At 36.7% G+C, this 26,173-nt stretch overlaps 1 protein-coding gene across 6 annotated transcripts in view; it reads left to right on the forward strand.

Moving 5' to 3' along the window:
- CDK14 (cyclin dependent kinase 14) overlaps nucleotides 1-26,173 on the forward strand; it is a 319,737-nt gene that overhangs the window by 176,330 nt on the left and 117,234 nt on the right. For all 6 annotated transcript variants that reach the window (XM_074900249.1, XM_074900255.1, XM_074900252.1 and 3 more), the window contains 2 exons: nucleotides 8,638-8,758; nucleotides 19,323-19,416. In XM_074900249.1, coding sequence (XP_074756350.1) covers nucleotides 8,638-8,758; nucleotides 19,323-19,416 — 215 coding nt within the window. The remainder of the gene's footprint in view (nucleotides 1-8,637; nucleotides 8,759-19,322; nucleotides 19,417-26,173) is intronic.

Consider the following 26,173-nt stretch of genomic DNA (forward strand, 5'->3'; position numbering starts at 1 on the left):
TCCTTTTCCACCAAGTGCTCCATCCATCAAATCCATGTCTCTGCAATTTAGAGACAAGTATGTTGTGCAGGACAATGTCAGATGCTTTACACAAGTCCAGGTAGATGATGTCAGTTGCTCTTCTAATGTAACTTTTTTTAAAAAATTAAATTGCCTGTTTTAATTTCTTATTTTTCTGTGACAAAATTGTATTAAGAACTGATTAAATGGCTCTGTAGGAATACAGATGCCTGATTACTGATGCAAAGTCAAATAATAATTTAGACCTAAGCATATTGGAATGTCTCTCACATAAAACTTTCCTTCTAAGATTTGTGATTCAGCTAATTTAAGATGACATAGACATTAAATGAGTTTTGAGAAGTGATTCAATTGAACAGGTGAACCTGAGACTCCAGAGTTCCCTGTCATAAGATGTTGTTTTATAATGTTGCTTTACAGCAGCAACAGTAATTACACAGGTCTGATTAATGATTTCACACTTGAAAGCAAAGTGAAAATAATATTAAAATTTAGTGAAATCTTTGAGTATCCTATAGCTGTTTGTGTCAAAGTGTCCTTTGATGTATTTCAGAAAGCTTTGGATTAACTGAGGGAATTTATTTATTTATTAAGTTTTGTTGGTTTTTCACCAATGCCTGTACCATACTGTACTGGTGTTTTCAGATCATTTTACTCTGACTTAAGCCAGAGCAAGCAGATGTATTTTTAGATGCTGTGGGTGTTATACAGTATGTGAATGCATGTACTAGTGTTATATCACATGCAAAATGTACTGGAGTTCTTTGGCAGAACAGTCAAAACAGTGTTTTACCTGGTAAGGAACTACATGAGCTGGAGAGTGTAACATATTGTAGCAATGACAAAAATCAGCTGAGTATTTGTCTTATCTATAAGTAGTCTGGCTTGGGTACTGGAAGCTGCCTGAATTAAACTCCATGGTCACTAGGGAACCATTTGTGCCCGCCAGGGCAGCCATGGCTCAAAAGACGAGGCTGAGTAATGGAACTAATGCCGCTGCGTCCTGCAGCATAGAAGTGTATGCTCAGGTGACACTGTAGCTGGAAAATAAGGCATATCAAACTTAATTGCATTGTCTGTGCAGTACAGGGGCCAGGAGTCAGTGGCGGGTATTTGCAGACTTGTGCTGTTTATATGTAAGTCGGACCTTGTACTGTAAGAATTGATGCATTCTTTCAACACCCACGTGGTGACAGTTTTTCAAATTCACAAATTCCACTCCTGCAGGGTAATGTCAAGCGGCAGTGGTGTTTGATTTATAAATAAAATAGTTGTTAGATCTGCTTTTCAAAAGTACTGTCTGTTTGTAGATGTTAATGTTGTTCAAATACTTGCTTCTCCATGTAGCTCTTTTCTTGTTAAATTACCGATCCTAGACCAGTTCCTGGAATCTGATCTGTTTGTAAATAAATTTGCAGGTACTTGATCAGGCTTTTGGTACTTGACCATGACTTGAGGTATTCTCTTCATTAAAGTTCACCAGATATTCTACCTCTAGATGGGAAATGATGGAGCAGAAAAATTGTAGTATCCTACTGAAATAAATCACTCCATAGAATAACATCTCAGTGCTCATGCGACTATCGTTGCCTTTTGTCAGTGTTCCAGTGCTCCACAGATTAGCTGCACTGAGTTCTGGACCCCATTAATAGATGGAGAGAGTGGTATGTGTTTGCTTGTCACTGCCAGTGTTGTGTGGTCAGTTAAAAACTAACCTGAGTGCAAACAACTGGGATTAGATAGCTGAATATAAAACTCTCGGTGAAATTTAGCTTTTGTGTTTCTGTTTCGATGACTGTGAATCACTGCAGTAGCACCAAATTGTGCTTATTTAACAGTTCTTCAGTTGTCAGATTTAATACAACATTCAACTAGAAGGATTTATATGGTACTGGTGCCCTGTATACCATGGGCTTGAATCTGGTATGTGTCAGTCCTTTTAGCACCCAAATGAAGGGGAAGGCAGTTTGTCTACGTGATGATTTTCTAAAAAAGATGTCTTGAACAGCACAGAGCAAGTGCATTTATTTCTTTACCTGTAGTTGTATTTTGGCTGTCTCATGCAATATGTTAGGTACCTACTACATTTTTATAGTGGTAAGTTATCAAGGTACCAGCTGATAAGTGCTGGTTCATTTTTACTTGTAGGAAAGTGGTCTGTTCCTTGTCTTCAGCAAGTTCATTGCTCATATGTCTTAAAAGTCCACATATAATTTTTTTTATTACTATTATTCTCTTTCTAAACTCAAGCCATTGTCCAGTATTGGCCTCATTCATTCATAGCTGCTTCCCAGTTTTCTCTTTTTTCTCAGGGAATATTAAAATATCCTGAGACACATTGCCTCTTATTTTCAGTGAAGAATTATTTTCTGCCTGTTTGTCCTTCCTGGAACTTCCTCCCTGCACTCTGCAGATCTTCCCAATTTAAAACCATCTGTTCAGCCATTGTTAACTCTTTGCTTCAAACCTAATAACTTCACTGTGGAATGATTAATTCTGACATTTTTGCTTACAGCTGTATTAGCAAAGTGGTGTGCTCATGCTGGGATGTTGTTAAGGAGTAGAGGGCATCATCTTCGTATAGATTTTTTGTGAGACAATGAACTGAGGATCATTAAATAAAAATCCAGCATCTGGAAAGCAAGATTTAAATCAGTCAGCTGTTAAGGTATTGTGAGCACGTATACCATATCCATAATGAATCCAGGCCTCTTCAGTAATGCAGAAGTTATCTTTGATGTGAAGTTGCTTTCTGTCCTTGAGTTCTGTTAGCTTTTGCATCTGTGTGAATGTGTTGGTGCAGACTGTTGTGGGTTGTTTTTTTTTTTTTTTTTTTCCTGCCCACACTGTTATTTTTCTGTTTCTAGACTAGCAGAGGCAGTTTGAACATATTCATCCTGGCCCAGAAGACCATGGGAACAGATATATTTTCCTGGTGTTGAAAATGGAATGTATATTTATTTTGGACTTCTATAAGACTTTTTGATGGGAACTGAATTCTTAGTGTGTTTCTTTCTGCTAATAGACAATGAATGAATTTGGCAGTCATAGTACATGTTCACCATCAGTGGGCTTTTTCAAAATGTGTCAGAATTTTTTTATAAGGATTTTAAAGCAGCTTTATAGCTAGGACGGCTTTCGGTCAAAGTAATCAAAGGGATCTTTTAACATACAATCAATCAACAGCTGAGTTTTTCTTGTATCCCACTTTTCCACTGCCTATGATCCTTTGGGTGGCTCAGGAGGTAGAGGAAAGAGGTGATGACAAAAGAGATGATGCTGGAGTTGTTGAAAAAAGAAAAACACTTTTCGCAAGGTCTAGAGTCGCTCTTTTTGGTGGGAGAAAAAGTATTTCTGCATCTCCTCTTTCTGTAACTTGTGTTTGTTGAGTTGACAGTCGAGTCCCATTCACAGAGCAGAATAATTATAATCTGCATTATTGTAAGTGATTGAAGCCATATATGAGATAAAACTTGCAGGGAAAAATAGTCTTTTATTAGAACAACTGATACAGCTGGAAAAAACAGACAGGCTGAGAGTCACACATGCCTTTTGCCTTACTTACTGCTCTCTGTCTCTTGGAAGACTGACTCCTGTACTCTAGGTTGTAAAACCAGTCATTGCTCAAGTGCATTTTGGGAATGCTAATTTGGGAACCTAATTAGGCTCTCCCTGATAGTGCGTAACTTTCATAAATGAACAGCATTATCATAATCCAGTCCATATTAGGACTTGGACATAGGGTATTGTAGGTAATTTATCTTATTTGAAAGGAATTTAACTCAGATGCTCTGGTAAAGCTGCATCTTAGAGACAGATACATTCAGGTAAACAGCAGAGGGACCTAAAGGCTGCAGGCCACTTTTGGTTGCTGAGAACTCACTTCTAGGTTAGAGAGATGACTGCTTCATTGAAGCAGTGTCAGTGTTTCCACCCATTTTACTTCTGTTTTGTTGTCATTCGGGTATTCACTGTTTATTTCTGTTGGGAAACAAGTAGCTGAGCAAGTAGGTTAAGTGAAGTTGACAGTTCATGATCTACAATAGGATACATTAGCAATATTTTAATATTGCTACAGAATCATACTTACAATTTTATAAGCTGTTTACCTCACACTCTGGGTAATTGTTAAAATAAACAAAACAGGAGGCTAAAAAAGGAAGCATGGAAAGAATCTGAAACAAAGAAAACCAGCAACAAAACCCCCTTTGTTTTGCAGTATGCCTTGCTGAAGCCCTTTTTGATATATCCAAATCAAAATAGTAAACAGCTCAACACATTTAAGGTATAATGGAAAAGGAAACCATGCACATGGTTGGTAAGCCCTTGTTTTTGCAGATGTGACAGGTTTCCTCATTTGCAGAATCATATTTGCTGTGAACAAAGGCTTCCTGATTGTCATATGAACTTAACTGGAAAGCTGTCCTGCAGCTAAAGAGATATCAAATATTAATATTTGTGCTCGTGTAGCCAAAGGTGTGTGTATTAAATAGGTCTTGAGTCTGGATATAGCTACAGCCTCTTCTAAAAGCCAAATACAATTTTAAAATTACAGTGATAAATCAGTGCAATGTGTTTTATCAATAACCAATGCTGGGTAAAATCAGATATAACCTCTAGTCTGAGATAAGAGGTAAATCCAGACAAAGCAGAGAAAATTGTATTTACCAAGGAATGAAGTATCTTCTTACTTTTCTATTTTTTGTTTTAAATTCAGAGTAAGAGGCAGCAGGAGATTTTGTGTGTTACAAACTTATACATACATAGGCATAGGTCAATCACTCCCTCTGTATTTTAAATACAGGGCATTACAGGGTGTCCTGACCTGTTGTTTAATGAATGAGTTAAAAGAAAGTTGTGGTTTGTATCGCAGTACAGGTAGATTCTGTGGTGCAAGCCTTGCAGTGCATAATGCATCAGAACAGTTTTTTCTTTCAGTTTGGATAAATAATGGCCATAGAAGTGCCTGGAGAACATTAAGCAGTGTCTTTTCTTCCCATAATTACACACAAGTTCCCCAGTGAGTCTGACGTGACCTGACTTCTAATAGCTGGGCCTTATGCTTGGCTTCCTTCTCTCAAAATAAGGCTGCAACAGCGGGACACGTGTTGACCTTTTATCTTTCGGAAGACAGAGGAACTGGAGGGGAGTTCACTGCTTGTCAGGAGGTCTTCCCTCCACCTTCCGAGGCAAAAAAGTGCTCAAGCAGCAATATGTAAATATTGGGAGCTCACCTGGCGATCTCTTCATTTACCTTTTGGCTTTTATGCACACTAGCCATTAAGGTTTGAAGTTTTGATGATCCCCCATAAGCTCTGTCTTTTTGAAACGAGATTGTCGCTCTTCCTGTAGTGTAACCATGGAAACAGACAGGGAACCCTTAAAGAAAGTGATCGAACATGCTGTGCTAATTAATCCTACCCTTCAGTTTTCTTTCAGTTGAAGGATGTGGTTAAATACATTTTGCATGAGTAAGCATATTTGGATGTGCAAAAGGGTCTAAAATATGTAGGAAATTTTCTTGCAGACAGATATCTGAAAAAAAAACCCCAAACTAGGAACTGTTGTCTGTTTGATCTGGATCATCAAAACAAAAAAATGCAGAATCTTGTTAGTGTTTCTCATATATATATTTTGATACGATTCTTTTTAAACTGTAAATATATCTGAAAGATGAGGTAATTTTTTCCTGCCTTAAGTGTGGTGAGAGACATTTGCATTAATTTGAGTCTTCAAGTGAAAGTATTCATAATTGCAAATGCCTTCTTTATGCAGAGTGTTATTCAGAAAAAGCAAATTTTGCTTCCTCCGGGAGAAAGCAGCCTCCTCCAAGACATTAGTCTAATTCAAGTCCTTTCAGTTGTCCACAGGGAGACTGATTGACCGAACTGGAACTGTACCAAATTCTCTGCCAAATTTTAGCTTTTGTGAGTATTTCCCTCGGTTGTACACTCCTGCTTTCCATTTGGCCATTTAGTTTCCAAAGTAGTGTTGCTGCCCAACTAGGAAACCAGTCGGCCACAACTTAAAACATATGGCCTATGCCCATAAACCTCTTAAACCCAGTGATGCTGTCTGATGCCAATGTATGGCCTCAGCTTGCTCTTACAAATTAAGGTTTTGTTTGTAACTTTCTCCATTCCAGTAATGATCCTTTTATAACTGCGAAACCAGATGTAGCAGCTAACCTCAGGTGAGGCTTTCGTGGTGTTTTAGGAGTGAAGAGCAGATTAAAGAAAAAACATTTTGTTGTCCAGCAGGCTGGGATTAGCCCAAAAGGACTATCCTTTAAAAATCAGATATATTTTAGTTAACCTGGAACAGATTAGAGGTGGCAGAGATCTAGAAGCAGTGAGCTGAGGAAACAGTATGGGCAGCAGTCCCAGCAGAATGGGAGGACTGGTTCCATGCTGAACGGTTGCACAAGAGGAAGAATGTTGTGCTTGGGCTGACTGTGGCATTTTCAGAGCTCCATCTTGGCCAGTAAAGTGGCAGAAACTGGCAGGCAAGCATGGATATTGTATTATCTGCAGTATGATTTCTGGTATGGCAAGTTGGGTACTCATTCCTCCCTGCATGGGAGATTTCTTGAGTGTGTGAATCAAAGACTGTGTCATGGAGACCTGAGTTAATTTTTCACCTCACAAACTCTACATTTTTTGGACAGATTTCCCCAAATCACATGATGTTGCTGGCTTCTTAAAAATGCCTTTTACCTGCTTGCCTATGCTTTTTCTCCTATCAAAGCTAGCTAGAAGATTAGAGAGGAAATAGTTTTCAACCAAATTCAGTCTTCCTCAGGCAAGACAAAGAGAGGCTCAGACAGGCAAAAAAAGCATCCAGGCTTCTCAATCCTTTCATGATTTTTATTTAGCTTAATAATAGTAGGTTCATATCCACAAATTCAGGGTCTACTGTTTCAGTTTAGTCATGTGGGATATAGTGATCAGAAACTCAGACTTGTTAATGTTTCTCTGGGGTAGGGATAAGAACTGTTCATCAGTTAGAGCATCTGGTGGTTTCTGATCTCATTATTAATATTAATCTGGAGGTGGAGGCACTGCAGAGCGTGTGATGTGACCTCTCCTCTGGCCTCTTTGAGGCTGTACCTGGCAATCCCTGAGTTGTCTGTGTGAGCCATGTTTTTTGCCAAGCTGGTGCCAGGTGCACAAATGTAAAAGAGATGGATGCCTGAAAACTGAAAAAAAATAAAGGTTATTCATACTTGAAATGTAATTTTTTTTAGAAGAAATTCTGGTATACAAGTTAAATTATTCCCTTACACTAGTTTAATTGCTATAATCAGCTGATAATGCAATCTACTGGCAAGTTTTGCCATCATTACTATGGAGATCTATTCATTGAGATTAACTGTTCTTAAATAACTTCTCCAGTATATTAAGGATAAAGATGCAAAGGACTCTCATCTGCACTCTTATGTGAATTCTTGTGTTGCATATTGCTTTCTGAGTGTATGACTTTGCTTTTTGGTTTCTGTAATGTCTAAGACATGACCTTCTGTTTTAGTAATTTCATTTGTTTTGTCAAAGGGAAATAAGTAGTTCTTTGTTTAGGAAGACACAAAAACCCCAGTAGTGCATGCTCCCAATTTCCATTACTTGTTCATGGCCTGTGTTCCCAGTGAGGGAGCAAATGGTCTCAAGGCAGTAACTAGCAGCAGATTATATGGAAAAGGTGTTTGCAGGCCCGTGATGGGAACAGTCACCATAACCCTGAAAATATTTTTCCATTTCCTGGAGAAGAGAGGCTTTTGTAGGAAAACTGTTAGAAAAGTATGTTCTCTACTACTCTTTTTAGCATATGAGGATCTCTCCTAAATTCTTTCTAGTTTTACATGAGATAGATTATGATTGTGTAGTAATGTGAATTATTTTAAATGACTGACAAGCTTAAAAGACAATTATTTTAAATAGTATCTCTTTAGTAGGCCACAGGTTTCCTTGAAATTATTTCTGCTTCTGAGATTGGTGCATAACCTATACACATTTGTTGAGAGAGAAGAATTTTGCACATACTGTTTTCTGATGTATTACTGCAATATTAATATTTATTTGAATGGTAGTGTGTAACTGTGTCTACTGCTTTCAGATATCAACTTGAATAGGTAGGCTCAGGTTTGCAGTGTAAACTATGAGAAGTTTCCTTATGTTTCCCTAAAAAAACAAAGCTCATCTGTGGCACTATTTGTCGGGGAGTTTCCTTTTCATTTCCATTTTCTAAATAACATTGAAATGAAAGACTATCGATGCCTGAGGATGAGCAGTTAATGGAAATGAAAATTTTTGTTTATTTGTCTTTCATTTAGGTATACCACAATGTATCTTTGCATCTCTTCTGAGTCTGTGGTTGTCACTATGAAAACCGTATTTTATCATTCCTTCATAATGTTCACAGCTCTGTTTGGCCAGGTACTAAATGATAGATTCTACCATGTTCTTTCATTAAGTAATTTATTCCAATACTAGAAGAAAAAAATGCTTTCAATGTGCTGTCATGTAATGTGATGTGTGCTCATACATCCTTTTAGGATTGTAACTATAGAGCAGACTGCTTCTTTGTTTCGTTTGCATTAATTTATTTGTATTTACCCCACAGGTCTTGCAAGAGCTAAGTCAGTTCCCAGCCATACATATTCCAATGAAGTGGTAACCCTTTGGTACAGGCCTCCAGATGTCCTTCTGGGATCAACAGAATATTCCACCTGCCTTGACATGTGGTAAGTATAGAAACATTACACAAGACACTATGTAGGTGCTTTAGTTCTGATTTTTTTTTTTTTTTTTTTTTTTGACACATAAAACAAATATGTAGTGAGATTAGTGGTACAGGTTAAAAAAACTTGTGCGTAGTAATCTCTGTGGTTCACTCAGTATCTCCCTAAAGAAATCCTCTCCTGCCACCCCACCAGTTGGCAGCTGGTAGCTGCTGTTGACACACCACTGGGAGAGCCATTGGCGCTTTGCAAGAGACTGAACTGTTGCTTGACTTTTGTAGTATTAATGTCGTACTTTGATATGATACTTGTTTGGCAGAAGATAGATTTTCACCATGTCCACTTGTAGCAAGGACAAAACCAGGAGCCTCTGGATGTAAGGATACAGCCTCAGTTCTTTATCTACTGTGCTTGTTAGCAGTGAATCAGTGTGTGACACTTCACTGAAAATTTTTCTTTCAAGCCTATGGATTTTATTTAGATCTGGAGGTTTGAAAATGCAGTTTGATATGTACAATGTATAGCACCTTGCTCCTTTTTGATAACATCACTTGGTCCTGTGTTGAAAAAAGGTGTTTGGTTTTCTAACTGTTAGAAACCAAGGTGGAGGTTCTTCATTTTGTAGGTTTGTCTTCAAGGTGTAGGTTTTGAGGTCACAGGATCTCTAATCTGTACAAATTTTGTAATTAGTAAGAGCTTCAACTGTGTTAGTAGCAGCAATGCATGTTGATTCAAGAAACAGAAACGTGGAAAAAAGGTATTTTTCCTTACAGAGAAAGTCTCATGGTCTGGAAGACGTTAATTTTTTTGAATGTGTATTTGACTTTTAAATCTATAGAACTTGTTTTATTTGAGGAAAAAAATATACTGAGCAAGTTTCAGAAAAATTATTATTTTTTTTTTAGTTTGCTGAAATATCTTTAATTCAGGCAACCTAAATTTAGAATTATGATTATGTTAAAATCTATACATAACTGTACAATAATTTTAAAAGGACATTATGTTTTCATATGGTGGGTGAATAATTTTTGTCAAGGTAATCTTGCAGCATAGTACTGAAACTGATGACCTAGCAGGAATATCTTTTTGCTGAGGAAGGGAAATAGGCATGACTAGGTTGTGTTTAGTCCACTAGCTAAGATCAGAGAATGCGGGATGAAAAGCTGTGTTTTCCTGAAAATCTCATCTAGCTTTTCCCTGCGGTGCTGTTAAGTCCTGACTCCTGGGGCCAGGAGTTAGAAGCTGTAGGATTGTTTCATTTCAAGGGGTTGCAGAGTATAAATACTAGAATATCTAATACTGAAGAGAGTGTTTAATATAACTGGGCCTCTGGCTGCTGTAGTGCCTTGACCTGTAACGGTAATTGAACCAAGAGGCAGGAAAAGGGTGGATGAACAAACGTCTCAAAATGTGAACATTGTGATACTGCAACTGCACCAGAGAGACAAATGCAGCATCTTCTGTATCAGCTGTCTGCTTTTCTTCAAACCATTCCCTAGCTCTCAGATCTAAAATAATTTTGCCCTGCATCTCAGCTTCTCATCTATCCTAAAAATGTCCTGTTTTCCCAAAGATTGGGTTCAACCTGATGTCTTCACAAACCCTAGGCAATCTCTATATCCCATCTGCTCCTGACGTTTTGCAGTCACGTCTTTTCCCAGATACACCTCTGACACTCTCAGCGAGAAGCTCGACTTGCTTGGGGTGAGGCAGGACAACCGCATCAGAGGGTGGAAATAGCTGGGGCACATAAATATTTTTTGTGCTCATCTTATAGTTCAGTCTATATGTGTTCAATTCCTGACAGTCCCACATCTCTGTGTACATGTGTACATAGATGTCTCAATTTGAAAAGTACAAAAAGAACGAGAGAATATATGGAAACCACTACAGAAAATTTTTTAATGCTTTAATAGAGCAAACTTCGCAAGAAATCCTCTAAAACGCTTTTTTAGTCAAAAGAGACATTGGATTTTTTTTTTTTAACATCTACCAATTAAAAAAATACCGCACTTTGAAATGAAGGGATTTTTTGTTGGTTTGTTTTTTTTTTAAATTGAACAAAGGATTTTAAAACATTTTTGATTCTCATTGAAACTTTTTCCACAAAGAAAAATGATTCACCCAAAGGTTTAATAACTCCAGATATTTTAACATTCCTCCCAATAATTATTTTAGTAAAAGAGCTGTTAAAAAGTGTAGTCAAACTATGTGGTGTCACTGTGGTAGAGATCAAATTAATCCATGCAACTAATGGAAGTGTTTTAGATCTATTATAACTGCAGACTGAGCGTTCCCTTCATAATCATATGTTTATGTTCAAATTACATGAACAGCAGGGAAGATAAGGAAGGACTCAAAATGCCACTTCAGCAATCCAGGTCATGTTTTTGTCAGGACTTTCATAATGATGCAAGAGTATTGAGACAGAAGACAATAATTACAACTTCAGTGATAACAGTAAATGATGTCCTCTTATACAGAGCATTTTGTATAGGTCTAAAAAAGATCCCCTTGTTCAAGGATAGAGGTGGTGAGTTTTGTTTCAAATGAAAAACAAAATCTTACACTAGATTTATAGAAAAAAACCTACTCTTACACTAGATTTATAGCACTTACAAATTTTTGCTGCCCTGTACAAACTGGAGAACTATGAAAAGCTTAGAAAAAAGCCCTAGTAATAGTTTCACATGGCAGGAATTTATATAGAGGCTCAGCTACTGCCACATCAGAATTCAGATCAGAGCAAATGTATATTGTATGTGACAGAAGAGCTTTCAGTTTTTACTTCTCTGCTTTGCTGGGTTATCTGAGACAGCACTTCCAGTTTGATTATGAGAGGTGTAGTTGCAATTTAAGGTCACTTATGTTTATTTGGCACATCTAACAGTGAGCTCTGCTGGAGCACAGGCAAGCTTGGCGCTTTATTTATACAAGGGTTGTACATTACTGGGCCATAATTACATTAAAACCATTTAGTGATTTAGTGACTTCCCAGATTGGGAGGAAGGGAGATGTGGAGAAACTCACCTACCATCAGATTCCAAAGTAATTTGGTAATTTGTTATCAAAAGTGTGTTTGTAGCATTAGCATTTTTATGTAATTACTGGCATTATGTCCTTATGGCAGATAGTGTGTGCTCTCATGTGTCCTTATTGATGATCTACATGATGACAAAACTAGGCAGCCACTTCACTAAATATTTAAATAATGTTGCGGTAGAAAGCACAGCTGTTTCCTCCATTAAAAAAAAAAAAAAAAAAGACATAGGGCCTTTGCTATAGCCATGATAAATGACATTTCATGGTGGTTCCCAAGAAACAGAAAGTGAGGCTCCTACTGAGTAGAAGACCAGCTGCGTGAAAAAAAAAAGAGTCCAAATATTAACCACTGGACAGTGGCTGGGAAGCAGGTGGCGGGGGCTGCAGGCTATTTTTACACTTCATTTGCCGGTGTAGGGCATTAGACTAGTAACTAAAAACTAATGATCCACATGGAATGTTACATTCTCCTGCATTCTTTTTTAAATTGCTACTGGCAATAAAATAATATTAATGAAGATGTACATGCATTAGTGGTGTCAGGAAATCAGTGCGGTGGGCTTTGTGATTTACTGCTTGACAGCATTTGTTATAGTGGCATTGTGTGAATGTATTATACTACCCACGACTGCATCAAAGAGTTGTGATAACCTTTGATACAGTTGGGTTTTTTTTTCCTCTTGATGAGGACTTACTCATAACTGGGAAAATGGTTTTGCATCGCCTCTGGTGTAACTTGTCCTAATCCTTGAATTTTACAGTCCTTTAAAAGTCAATGCAAGGAAAATAAGCTTCAATGCATAAAGGGTTTATGTATTACTAAAACCCATATATAAGTAATACAGAAACATAGGGAAAAAATCCCCAGATGAACCTATTCTGTTTGTTCCTTACAGGAAGAATATAGTATTAGTAAATTAAGCAGTTTAAACAGGTTATTAAATCCTTTTTGATTCTGGTAATGCATGTACTGCTACATCTGGGTTGCTTACATCAGGAAGTCACTAGGGATATTCTATTTTGAAGTGCAGCTGGCTTTAAACTGTGTTTGCTAACAGCTGGCAATTTTTTGCATATCCTGTTATTTTGCTTTTAAAAAACACACTGCTAGTCACAGTTCAGGTAACCTAAGCTGTTATGGGTTGTGATATATTTTAAATTCACTTTTATTAACTAACATAATCTACATTTAGTGCTGCGGAAGAAATCACTGAAAGCTAGGCCAGTCAAATGTTATGAAATTGCTTATTAAATCACTGTTATTTAACATTGTAACATCTGGATTGATATACATGATTTCAAATCTGATCTTAATTTAGGGAAGGCTCTTCATATGGAATTTTTCTATCCTATTATTAGGAAAAAAAGTGGTATTATTCAGGAACACACCAGTTTCTACTCATAGCTTGCTCTGAGTGGAGATTTGAGTGCTCACTGTAATTCCATGCATGCTTTCATGAATATTTGACCAATGAAGACCTATGACAGTAATTAAGATATTTATTAAATAAAAATAGATCTTGTCTTAGACACAGGTGCACCAAATTATGTTTTTACACAGGGGACATTACAAAGGCATCTTTATCCTGTATCTGCTGTAAACAGTTTGCAGTGAGAGAAATCCAAGAGCAGGAGTCCTGATACACCCTGAAGAAATACTGCTTGAGGCCTGAAAGAGAAAACAGCGTAGGGTAAATTAGTTCTTTTGCCCTTGATGTTCTTTATGATTATGACTTCCACTCCAAAGAAATGCTAATCTGTAGGATTAGGATATTAAGTTGAGGATATTGCAATAACTGTCAAGGTATTGTTAATTAAACTTCTCTCATCATCAGTGAGTTCTTCAAAAGTTTTATAAGCTGCATTAGCTTTTGTCTGGAAAATTCTCATAGGGTTAAATTCATAGAAACATGATGTGTGAGGAAACCATCTTGATCTGTAGTTACTGGAAGGGCATTTCTGTTCCTGTCTAAAACCTACTTTTATCCATTTGGAACATCAGATTTACTATCACTTTTCCACTGCTAGAAATATGTTTCTTGTGTGTCAGGAAAGTACCTTACAAAGGTATCTGGATCCAGAAAAGAAAACTGGGAAGAACTTGTTCAACAGGAAAATATCTCATGGCAAAATGTTTCTCAAGTTTGAAGATTATTTTCTTGAACTGTTTTGGCATTCTGCTTTTACAGAATGAGTGAACCTAATAGAAAAATTCTTACAAAAAGAGATCATGTACATTTTAATCCTTCATGAATACAGTATTTATTAATATAGAAACTGAGCATTGCTACAGAGGGTTGGATTCCAAAACAAATTTCTGAAGCTTTTATGTCTAGATGGTTCAGCAACACAGACAAGAACATGAGAACTCTATTCACTTGTAATTAGAACTGCTTCAAGACTGACTGTAAAGAAATACTTTGAACTATCATACTTTCAAGTAAATTCTTTTTCATTCATTGAATCTGCTTTCTGCAGAAATTTTAATGTTGTTCTTTGTCATCATGGAAGGGACATTTTACCTCACTCATTACTTCTTGTGTGAGAATTGTAATCTGTTTGTTTTATTGTCCCTATTCTTTGATCAGACTGTATCTCCCATCATACATTACTTTTCACATATCAGAGTGGTCATGAAAGACAAATTCTAAACGAGTTCAGCATCTGTGAGTATTCTGGCAGTGTGCCACTGTAGAATTAAATCAGACTTTGGTCAAATAAGGAGACAAGATTCCCTTGCTTTTCATTCCATTCCCCCTAAATTTGTTTTCATAATTCTGTTCATAAACAGGATCATATAGAAGTGTGACTTTTTTTCTTAAAAATCAGACAAGATAAAAATCTGTGCCCTTCCAACATGTTGTATATTACTAGTGGATTTTATGGGAGGATCCAGTATTACCTCTTGGTGACAAATGTATGAAAAAACCAAATAGTTGGGTTTTGAGGGTTGTGCATGTGTTTTGGGTTGCTTTTTGGTTTTTGTTTTAATTCTGATATATTTAACAGTACAAACTGCATGTAGTTTGGGAAGCTTGAATGAAAACTCTACATTTCCTCTGAGTTTCAGAAATCTCACCAGGAGAATTACTGGAAGCAATTACTTGGTTTTCGTAAAATGCCTTCCCCCTCTGAGGACAAGTCCTGAACACTGAAAATATGCTTCATAACCAGATAGAAACCTTATGTGAAGACCCAGCATAGGTCTTCACTGTGAAGAACATGCTGAATGTTATCACCTGCACTAAGCCTGCTAGAAAGCAGATCTGTTCAGGGCAGAAAGTTCAACAGTTTAAAACATATATAGTAAGCAGAAAGGTTTCTATGATCTTTAAATATAAACTAAAACTTGGTTTGGAAACAATTCCTCATTTCAGAGTGTGTCTGTAAGTCTCTGTTATGGCTCCATCAAGAAAAATGACAATATTAACTGTAGGAAACAATCCTAATAATCTTTTATAGATTATGCCTCACCAAATCTTTTATATGTTTTTTTTTTACAGTATTCATATATAGATAGGCTGGAGATTCTTCTTGTTGCAGTATAGATCTTTGTTCCATAGACACAAGAATGTGAATTCTTAAACCAAAAATATAAAAACAACCCACCAATAAGCAAGTTAATTTTAAGGGAATACCCTCTTGAATTATAAAAGCTGTGCAGAAAAAAAAAAAAAAAAAAAAATTGCAGTTTCCCGAGGCATCCAACTTCATTTTTACAAGCTCATTTACTATGTCAATTCAAATGCAAGAGTAACTCGTTTAGCTCTGCTATTAACTCTTACTCTGTGTAAGGCTGTATGGTGACATCCAGAGTCCCAGGAAATTATGTGGGACAATAGAAGAGCAGTATTAGATGGTATGCCACATATGGTCTCATCAATACATCAATAGGTTTAGTCATGCTTTTTGTCAACAGAGGGTAAGCCACCCATTTCAACATTAAATGGCTGTCACTTTTCCTTTGCAAGGTTATCCTACGCCCTTCTATTGGAAAGATCTCTAACCAAAGTCGCAGCATTTGGCTTATTCCTGTAAAGTCTTAGAAAGAGACTAGAAAAATCTGAAATGTGTTAGGCTTATGTTCTTTTGTCACTAATTATTTTTCAAGTACTGCCTGAAAACGTCATTGTATGCTGAGTGTGCATGAATTACACATAAATAACGTACCCTTGGAGATGCATGCACATTAAAGCCAAGGTAATTTGCTGTATTTCATATTTCAAGAAGTAATCTTTGCATCATAGTAACTAGAGATGGGAGAGATCTGTGAGATCATCTCATCCACCCTACTGTTAATGCAAGTCTGGTCCCTGAAGAATATTCTTAAGTGTTTCAGCTTGTCTAGTTTTACATGACTATAACAGTGGAGCTTCAAGTCCATCGGGAGGCTGGGGTATAGACAATTGTTAAAATTTTTATTTCCTAAAGGCATTCTGCTATTTCTAGTTATACTATCTTGGATCTACCTACAGTTCTGGGAATCATTAAAATCCTAATCAGTTCTTCCCTGTCCTTCATTTAGCATAATTTTCTATACAGAATCATCACGTTATCCCTGTCCCTTGTGTTTTCTTGTAGCCAAGAATGACGTAATTCTCTTAATTTTTTCTTACAAACAAATTCTTCTGACATAAATATAATTTTTGCTTTGCTCAAAAATATCTCTAACCTGTTTAATCGTTTGTGAAGTCCACAAAAACAAGACTAAATTTCAAGACCTTGTAGAGGCTTTATTTCTTTTCATATTCAGTGTGTGTGCACTTAATGGTTTGTGATTCGGGGATCCTATTATATACTCAGTTTCTACTTGCTGTAAGCTTAAAATTCACTGATACCACTAAAATGTCAAAAATACCATCCAGCCATCTTGAAGCCTTTATGTGCTCTTATGGCTTTCTGGGTATTTCCTATCAGTTCAATGTCATCAGTTCTTTTTATTACTTCTTTTTTTTTTTTTTTGGTATTCATTTAATCTTTTTCTATAGACTTACTCTTCAATGTGTTGAGCACCATAACCTTTAAAACCAAGCATAAGCTTAATTTTCAGGTGGTCCAAATGAACAGCAGTCCTCCAGCTCAAACCTTGAAGGTTGTTTATGTTTTTCTCCTCAGTGATTTTAATAACCTTTTGATTTTTGTATTAGGTGTTTAACTCCCGTACTCTTTCACTCTCTTTTCAGCTTGTTACTAAGTGTGGTAGTAGGCGACACAAAAGTCCAAGACATGTAATAGAATTCTTCTTTTCAAACAGGAATTTTTTCTTCAGTAGTGGTGTTTGCAGTTTTTACTTGATTTTTGGCTCATCCTTGTGTCAGACCTGCTAAAAGTGAAAAATGTTGTAAATAGATTATGTGAAACAATATAAAATTTGGCAAAATCTTCGTGTTGCCTTTATTGCATTTCTGTTCAAACAACTAGCTGAAGTTTCTATGCAGATAGCAGTATATGCCCTCAAATGATGCACTGGTGTAATCAAATGCCTGTTTTCTGATTGCAAGAATAGAACTCTAATCCTCTTTAGTCTAAATTCAATTGTTTTATTTCTCATCTTGAATAAATGGCTTCTGGCTGAAATCTTGAAGTTTTCCTTGCCTGTGATCCTGATAGTGTAAGTATTTGACTAAGATATATTGTGCCTATCTGTGCCTAATGAAGCACTAACTAGACTAAATGATGAATGGCAGTTTAATCAATTCAGTTCATTTGGTAACCAGCAGAAGCATATGGAACATAAATTTTAACCTCTCTTTTGTAAGCACATGAATTATTCTAAAATTTGACCACAACTATGTTTTTCAAAGTTTTACTCCACTTTTCAATGCCTAAGGAGAAACTTTGCTTAATATATCTACGTTTTGGGGCGTAGAAATAGGAAATTGTGATGTATGTTTAATTTTCTTCTTCAAGAAATTTGGCTATCAACTCTCATTGTCCTAGAACATAAAATTATTTCATTATTCAGTAGTGGTCAAAGCCATCAGAGATGAGATAGCATGGTTTGTCTGCCAATAATCTTACTTAAGTGGCATCTATAAATACTCAGCCCCAGTCTTAATGAAAATATGTAATCTATTTTCATTAAGTTCTTTTATTCTAGAACCACTTCCTCACCAATATATGCACACATACCCCTAAAATTAAATGCTACTTTCTGAATGCATCATCACGATGCATAAGCACTGAAAAGGTATGTAATTACTATGTTCCAAGTAATTTACTTCTAGAAACAAAGTTAAATTAGAGGTTATTGCTGGGATTTTCTGACACTGAAACATAACTCAGAATTTCAAGAAGAGGTGGTACTGTAGTTAGTTTTGCAAATTTTTTGTTCATTTTGATATATATTTTCGGTTACTGAATTAGCATTTGTTTTGGGTGAAGGGGTTTTTGTGTGGTTACTTAACAGGCATGGTTATACAGCAGACGTAGGTGTTTGCACATAGAAGTTGTAGAAAAATATATATAAAAATGTAATTGAACAAGTTAAAACATATAATCAAATTCTGCATCCTATTGGTAGCCAAGGGAAATGTTTTCTCATAAAATTGTTTTTGCTGAGGGAACAAGTAACTCTTGAGCTCTCTTCATCCAGAAGAGGTGCAAATGCAAGTTTGTAATTTGTTTTGCTTTTAGACACAGGAAGATTATCTGAAATTTTGAGTTAAAGAATCACAGAAACTTTCCTCAACTTTTGAGAATCCATTCTGTGTGCTGTAGTTAGTATGTCTCAGATATTTTTTTGCCCCTCTGATTTCCCAGTAGTTCTGCCAGTGGTTTAACTGAATGGGGTGAAGGGGACTCACGGGAAGTACCTTTGTGAGAGACCAGAGACAAGAGCTGTAATGTTGTGGCTGTGGTAGGGAGAGGAGGGACCCCATGACTGCTCAGCCCATTGCAGCACCTCTCAGCCAGAGCTTCTAGGGGATGGGGTCAGCGGCCCACCAGAGCTATGGCCTTTGAGCTTCCTCCTTTTATGAGAGGGGAGAAGAAAGCTCAAGCAAGCCCATCTCAGAAGTCATCTGCATTTGAGCATTAGCTTAGTTCAATGGCTATGAGCAGCTATGTGCCTTTTTCCTTTTTACTCACCTTTTTCCAGATTCTTCTCCCATGCCAAGCACTTCCAGTGTGCCTCCATGACATAGTCCTGTCCTCATTCATCTTCTCTCAAGGGTGTGCTCTCTCGCTGCTATTTCCACATCCCCAGAATTTATTTAGGAGCATGAGTATGCTGCTTGGGAAGCACTCATACAATCAGAAAGCAGCTGCTGTGACATAATTGGTCTCAACAGCTACCATCCGTCTTCCTGGTACCTCTACACTTGCCTTCAAACACCTGAGAAGTATTCATACATATACATTGGTTCTAGTAAAAGCAAGTTTGTCCTTCAGCCTGGTGTTGATTTTAATAAATAAATAAATATTATATAAATACTGGTGATGGATACAAAAGCTTTGTTGCTAGCCATTTAATCTATAAGAAATCTTTCTAACGTTGCATACTTTTTTTTTTTTATCTCTGTAGGGGAGTGGGTTGTATCTTTGTAGAAATGATTCAAGGGGTCGCTGCTTTTCCAGGAATGAAAGACATTCAAGATCAACTTGAAAGGATATTTCTGGTGAGTTCTGTTTTGCTGAAGTAATGTGCCTAAAACCACAAAGGATTGATTGATAAATGTTTGCATATTTCTTTGTATCAGGAATTAAATTACTGATAGAGCCAAGGAACAGAAACCTAGTCCACAAGCTAGCCCAAAGCTACCGTTTACTTGATATATTCTTGAAGACCATGTAGTAAGTTTAGATCCTAATTTTGTCAATATTTCTCAAATAATCTATAGAAAGGTTTTTATACATTGTGGGGAAAAAAGCTTTCCAAACGTGAGGCAATGGAAATCCAGTTTGTCATCCTTACTTTTCAAGTGATCAAAACAAAAACGACTGGTGCTCTATGAATGTTATGCTAATATTGTAATGGGAAATCAGAAATCATGTTTATATTCAAGTTCAACAGGTGTCCTTGACTTCTGCAGCCTGGTTGGGCCCTTCATAAGCTATATGGGTAGCTCATAGGCACTGACACATCCACACTGAGAGTGAAAGAAGAGGTGATTTATATTGAATATAAAACATTGTTTATACATTTTTCTCTCCAGGGTTGTATTTTTTGTTTGTGGAGGGGTTTTGGGGTTTTTTTCTTGGGTGGTTTTTTTTTTTTTTTTTTGGGGGGGGGGGGTGAGGGGTGGTGGGGGTATATTTTTTAATTTCTCTTTCTCCCATTGTGCTCTGGGTTTGGTAATACCCTTTCAGAAGGCTCAGGAGCAACTTTTCTTGACTCACCGATAAAGGGTTTCATTTACTCCAATGCCTTCTGGGAACTGTGCTGTTGTGGAGTGGGTTTGTTCAGGGAAGCCACTGTTCAGATACTAGCCGGAGTGGCTCCTGGTACCGTGGGGTGGCCGTCAGGGAAAGTATTGCAAAAGCAGCTTCTTCCCTCAACCTGGCAATCTGTGTTTTGCTTCTGACCACAAATTTAGGAGGGAAGCATGAGCACCTCGTTGCTTTTAAAGGTTAGTTTATTAGAAGCCGCTTATTTCAAATGGAGAGGATTTATTCGGGATTCTTTTTTGCCCTATGAAGAGGGAAAGAAAGTTTTTCATAATATGTTTATAAAATTTATGTTCTTCATTTTACTCAGACTTATACTGTATCTCTTTTGTTGGGACATCAGAGGATTTAGCAGCTGCTTTTAGGAATGGCTCAGAAAAAAATTTCTCTAAAACAAGAACTTATTTGATTGTGATATAAAAATAACTCATTTTCTGTAAAATACTTTGTTATTCTGCCCGCTTGGCTAATACCCTGAAAATTCTGTGCTGTGGAAAAATAGCTGTGCCACAACCTACACAAGGAGCAGCAGTTCTGAGCAGTTCCTGTGACGTGTCTAATTGCTTCATTTGTTCGCCAGCTAGTGTACTTTAAGCTAGCAACTTCTGGGCCAGTTTTAGGGTTTTGCTTTTTTAAATTATTATGCTTCTCGTTATTGGGATTAAATTTCCTTCTTGTTTATAGAATGAGAAATTTTGAAAACAATAAATTCCTCTTTAGGACTTCATCTCGTTTACTGTGGCAAAATGTTAGTGAGTATTTTTGTAATGGAAATTAAGTAGATGTCTAACAGCAGAAGTCAGTGCTTCCTTTAAGGGGGCCTTTTGCACTGTTTCGTATGAAATCATGCAATGTAGTGCAAAAAGTCGTAGTGATAGGTGTATCATATAAACCTATTTTTGTATGCCTCTTGTAAGCCTTTAGTGTATTCCCATTTTCTTTTGTCTTCCCTATCCTTGTAATTGTTTGTATGTTAAAATGCAAAGAGAAATACACCCCAGGATGAGTTTTGAGGCCTGCCAATTTTTTAAAATTCTCTTTTAAAACTGGAGCTGCAAATATTAACAGTTAACAAAGGATAATTTTTTGATACTGTTTCTTTAATTTGATCTCTTACAAACCTTCAAATAAAAAAATTTTGGACTGGATAGTTTTATGGTCCATTGTAAATCAGATTTAATTTATAAATTCCAATTAATTAGGCTTTCTAATGGAAGTGTGTAGTTACTCTTAGCTAAATAGTCTCAGTGAGTGCCTTTCTAATGTACTCTAAGCATCATTAAGAATTTATCTATTTAAAAGTTATAAAACAAAGGATTATTCTTTTTTGGTTTTCTATCTGAACTGAAGGATTAAATTAATTCATTCTCTAGTGAATCATGTATAGTATGGTAGTTAATAGTGCTGAAGTACAAAATTAATCAGGTTGTTACACCAGATAACTAATACAGTTAACTCCCACACAGTGAGCACTTGCACAGCTGTGAAAGAAACAGATCAACCAATAAAAGACTTTTCCACAAAGTATTCCCATAGTTCGCATTTTCAGCATCCAACAGTGATGGTTTTCTTGTGTGTGACAAAGGGTAGTCTTCTGAAAATGGTGTAAGGTAGTACTTCTGAAAAGGTAGTCCTCTTCTAAAATACACAACTTGCAACAGAAGGTGTATTAATCTGTGTTGTCTCTGTTGCTGGTGTTATTAGTCATAGCTACACGTCCACAGCAGATAAGAGTCCAGGTTGCAGCTTGAGGCTTTTAGGAAATCAGTTACATTGTAGTGGGAAAGTCTCAAAATGACAAGAAATAATAGAAGTGAACAAATTTTAATGTGAATAACTCTTTAAAATTCTTAAATGGCTGTTTGATTTCCTATTGTATAATTTCCCATTATTATGTAAATGAAAATAAAATATGTTGTATGTATGCTGTTTCAGCAATTATCAAGTGGAAGGCAAAGTAAACGCTTTTGCATATCTCTACCACTGGCATTCTTCACATAACCTACATAGCAAGAGTAAATGCAACCCAGCATACCACATATGTTTCTTCCTCATTATGATTGATGTTTATTTATGTTTAATAATGTCTTAGTTAAGTGATTGTATATAATAGATTAAGAAGAGAGATTGATCCTTCAGTTTTGTTTAAGAACTTTTCTCTTTAAGCTTGTGTTTCCTGACTTCTATCATTTTAAACATTTGTGGGATTTTAAATGGTAATATAGTCATTCTCTGTGTCTGTTACAGCAGCTGTTTATAACAAAATTTCTCAGGTTTCATTACTGTGATAGACCTCAATAAAATAGCAAGGGTTTATAAACCAGAATTTGTTCTCAGAACTGAAACAGCACCTAAGAGATGTTGACAAATGAGCAAGCTGCAAGTTCTTATTGTCACACTTTGGATCTAATGTGAATTCTTTTTCCCACCTATACTTAAAAGTGTGAATAATCTCTTTTAAAAAAACTGTACTTACCAAATGACATGGAAATCACATGTATAAGTAGGTTGCTTTTTCAAAGAGGTTTAACAGTGAATAAAATGTCTTAATGCAGAAGTGATTTTGTTTTATCAGTACACTATTAGATCTTTACTCCTACTTTTTTCCTACATTTTGGAACTGATGTTACTTTCTGGATAGAACTGCATCACAGAAAATAAGAAAGAAAAGTGCAATTAGAGCCTGTAAGAGCTAACAACTCTTGCCCTGACGTATCAAACTAGTGATGGGTCATCATCATTTCCAGCACAACTTGAAGATCCAGCAAACTGTTTGTTTTGCCATTCTCTGAGACTAGCAGCTTGAAGTTTTGTTGCAAGGTGTTAGGTCTGAAGAATCAATAATCTGATACAGTAATCTCAGCAATTCTCTTTAGTCTTGTAATATGTCTCCAAGACAGGATGAAGCTTCAGTCAAGTACATGTTGAACAGCAAAACCATGGGAATAGGAAAAAATATATGAGGCAATCTGTTGAATCAAAATTGTGGAATTGAATTGAATTTTTAAATTTGAAATTGAATCAAAACTGGGAAATATCGGTTCTGGTGTGGAGTAGCTGAGATCTTTATCAGTAGGTTACTCTTGTTCCTTCACTAGCATACAGTTCTCTAGATGCAAACTTCGAGGTTTTCTATATCAAGGAGAATCTGCCATTGTAAGTAAGCCTGAATTATGTCTAGGAGTAAAAACTGCACCAAATGCCTTCAAGCTAGCCCTGTACTGGGGAGAATTGACATCATCTCGGATCTGACGACGATCAGCATTAATTAGTTGAGTGTTAGGGTTGATTAAACTGAGAAGCCTGCTCTATGCCTGTGTATGCCTTACCCTGAGCCAGACTGGAGGTACCAGCTAGGTTACAGCTCTGATTTTGATATAAGGATGTGCTTTATACTTGTTCTTAACAGATTCAAACCAGATCAGAGTTGAATTTCTTGTGCTAGCTTAATTTTTCTTTTGGAGAGAATTTTTCTTAAAGTGGGAAGGCATTTTTGTCTTTTCCACTTTATGTGAGGTTTCTGAGTGCCACTATAGATCAAAGTGAATTTTCCTCCCAGGCTCTAAAGCCTCCCCAATAAGGGAATAATCTCTGCGTTGGCTGAATTTTAGTCTTGGTGCCAACTACACCGAAAATTACATTTCACTGCAAGAATAATGTACAAAGAGTTCTCCTGATACTTTGTATATCTCTGCACAGGCAGGACAACAGCATTTAAATACTGTTTTATCTGTAAAGGGGCATTAACTCTGCAAACATGGTTGCGGGATGTGTGTGTGCTGCAGGTAACGTGGCACAGCGAGAGTGGGAGTTTGCAGCCAGAAGCTTCTGTCTTTCTTGACACGCATATTGCAAAAAGCTGATGACTCCTCTCTGATGTTGGATGCTATTGCTCTGTTGGGTACCATAATGCACGGTATTAAAAAGTAATTAAAAAGGAACAATATCCATTTGTTGAACCCAGCAGCCTTATATGCCAAAGGGCGACACCAGAAACGCTAGCTTTCTGCATGGAGCTGTACAGCAAAGACTCGCAAGAGTTTGCAGTGTCAGAGAGCTAAGAAAAATGTCGTTTTCCTTTTAAATGGGAATGGAAGTGTTACTTCTGTTATTGAAGATTTAAAAGGCTAGCAGTACTTTTTCTTTTTTATATATGTACACATACATATATTTATATATATGACTATGAGTCGAAAGCACCCTGTATCATGTAAGGCAGGCTTAGTAGTGTTTCCTCTGCAACTCTAATGGAAACAGGTGTTTGTGAAGCTGTGGAGCCTTCTCACTATGGTTCTGTATCTGAAGGTTTGCTTCATGTCACTGATTTCCTCTGAAGCTTGAAACATACATTTTAACACGCCTGACTTTCACTTAAGATTATGAAAGACCTGAAGGAACCATGATTTCTGGCACTTTGTGTTAATAACATCTTTTAGGAAGCTAGCAATGCTAAACACAAGGGAGGAGTAATTGTAAGTATTGGGTTTTGAAGTTCAGTTGTGTAACGAGGTATTTAGTCAAATGTTTTGGGTTTTTATTATTCAATACGTGTTTTTCTGTCACTTGGTAAATACATTAGCTCTTGTGAGACTGGACCTGAGCTTAAATTTTATTTTGTGTAGGCATCGTGTCTGTGGTGCCTTATATGTTGCAGATGATGAATCTGCTTGGAGAAAAAGTCTTCATCTTTGTAAAATAGATAGTTCTTGCTTAGAAAGGGAAAGTTTTCTATTAAAAAACTGTGTTTTCCCCCCATCTCTCTCCATTTTCCTCCCACCAATGACTTCATGAGGAAAACGAGGGTGTTTTTTGAAGCTCTAATTAAGTAGAAACCTCACTGCTGAGTTCTATCTTCTATAACACAGCATGTAAGTAAAATGAGAGAAGTGCAGTGTATTATATACTGCTAATGAATTTACTTCTGCTTTGCTTTATTATAACAAAATGCAAAATATTTCACTTCTCTTCAGCACCACCGAAATTAAATAAATAGCAGGCTTCTTTACCTGTGGGTCTTCTCTTTGAAGTTTTTAGCACTTATTCAGTATTTTACTGTAGTTGCCTGCAGGTTTTGCACTGATACCACTTTTACAAGGTTCCTTTCTGGGCTTTCTGTCTTATGCCAAACTTCAAATGAAAGTAATTCTAAACTAGGCAAGTGTGAGGTGAATTAACCTTTAAAATGATCTTTAAAAACCAAAGTAAATCTTCTATGTATTCATGCTTTGTAAAGGATTTAGGATTTTTCAAGTGTTCTTTTTAAGGAGTTTCTGCTCAATTTTAGCTCTCTGATTGCACTATATTGTCTCTGTATCACTGCATGTGTAGTCTTTTTCCCTTATAACAGGGCATGAGGTGTTTGATGCTAATTTGCATATACCTCTTACAAAGAACTCCAGTCCTCACCATGTCTGAGTATCTGTAGTCTGTGTTGTTCTTTGCCTTATGTCATTAAAGACATATGGTATTGGGCAAACAAACTAGGCCTAGGATTTTAAAATAGCAATCTTGTAAAAATGTAGGAAATTTTCCTGAGGAATATTGCCTATGTGTGTCAGGAAAGAAGGCGTTAAAAAATATTGAAGTTCTATCTCGTGCTGTTAACGTTTCTTTTAGAAAATGGGACACACGACTTCCCATTCATCCATGTTTATAGTCAAAAATACCCAGCGGTGTATGATGGACACTTGTTAGGGGAACTACCAGCTGGTAGCAGGAGGGAAGAGTAGGAGGGGAAATAACAAATGTATGTGTAACCCCATCCTTCGCTTTCAAGGGCTGACTGGATGTCAGGCCAGCCAGTCACACCACCTGATGCACACAGGTGTTGTCATCTGCATGTGAGATGATCCTATCCGGCTGGCAAACTCTGAGCAAAGCCCTGATCATGGCTGGGATTGCAAGAGCTTGGCTTATTATCAGCTTGGTAGTGCAAAATGTGAAGAGTAATTGGCTCTCAGGAAAAGAAAACAAATTAAGACACGGTTC

Source organism: Athene noctua, chromosome 2 (assembly GCF_965140245.1).
Source record: "Athene noctua chromosome 2, bAthNoc1.hap1.1, whole genome shotgun sequence".
Taxonomy (NCBI): domain Eukaryota; kingdom Metazoa; phylum Chordata; class Aves; order Strigiformes; family Strigidae; genus Athene; species Athene noctua.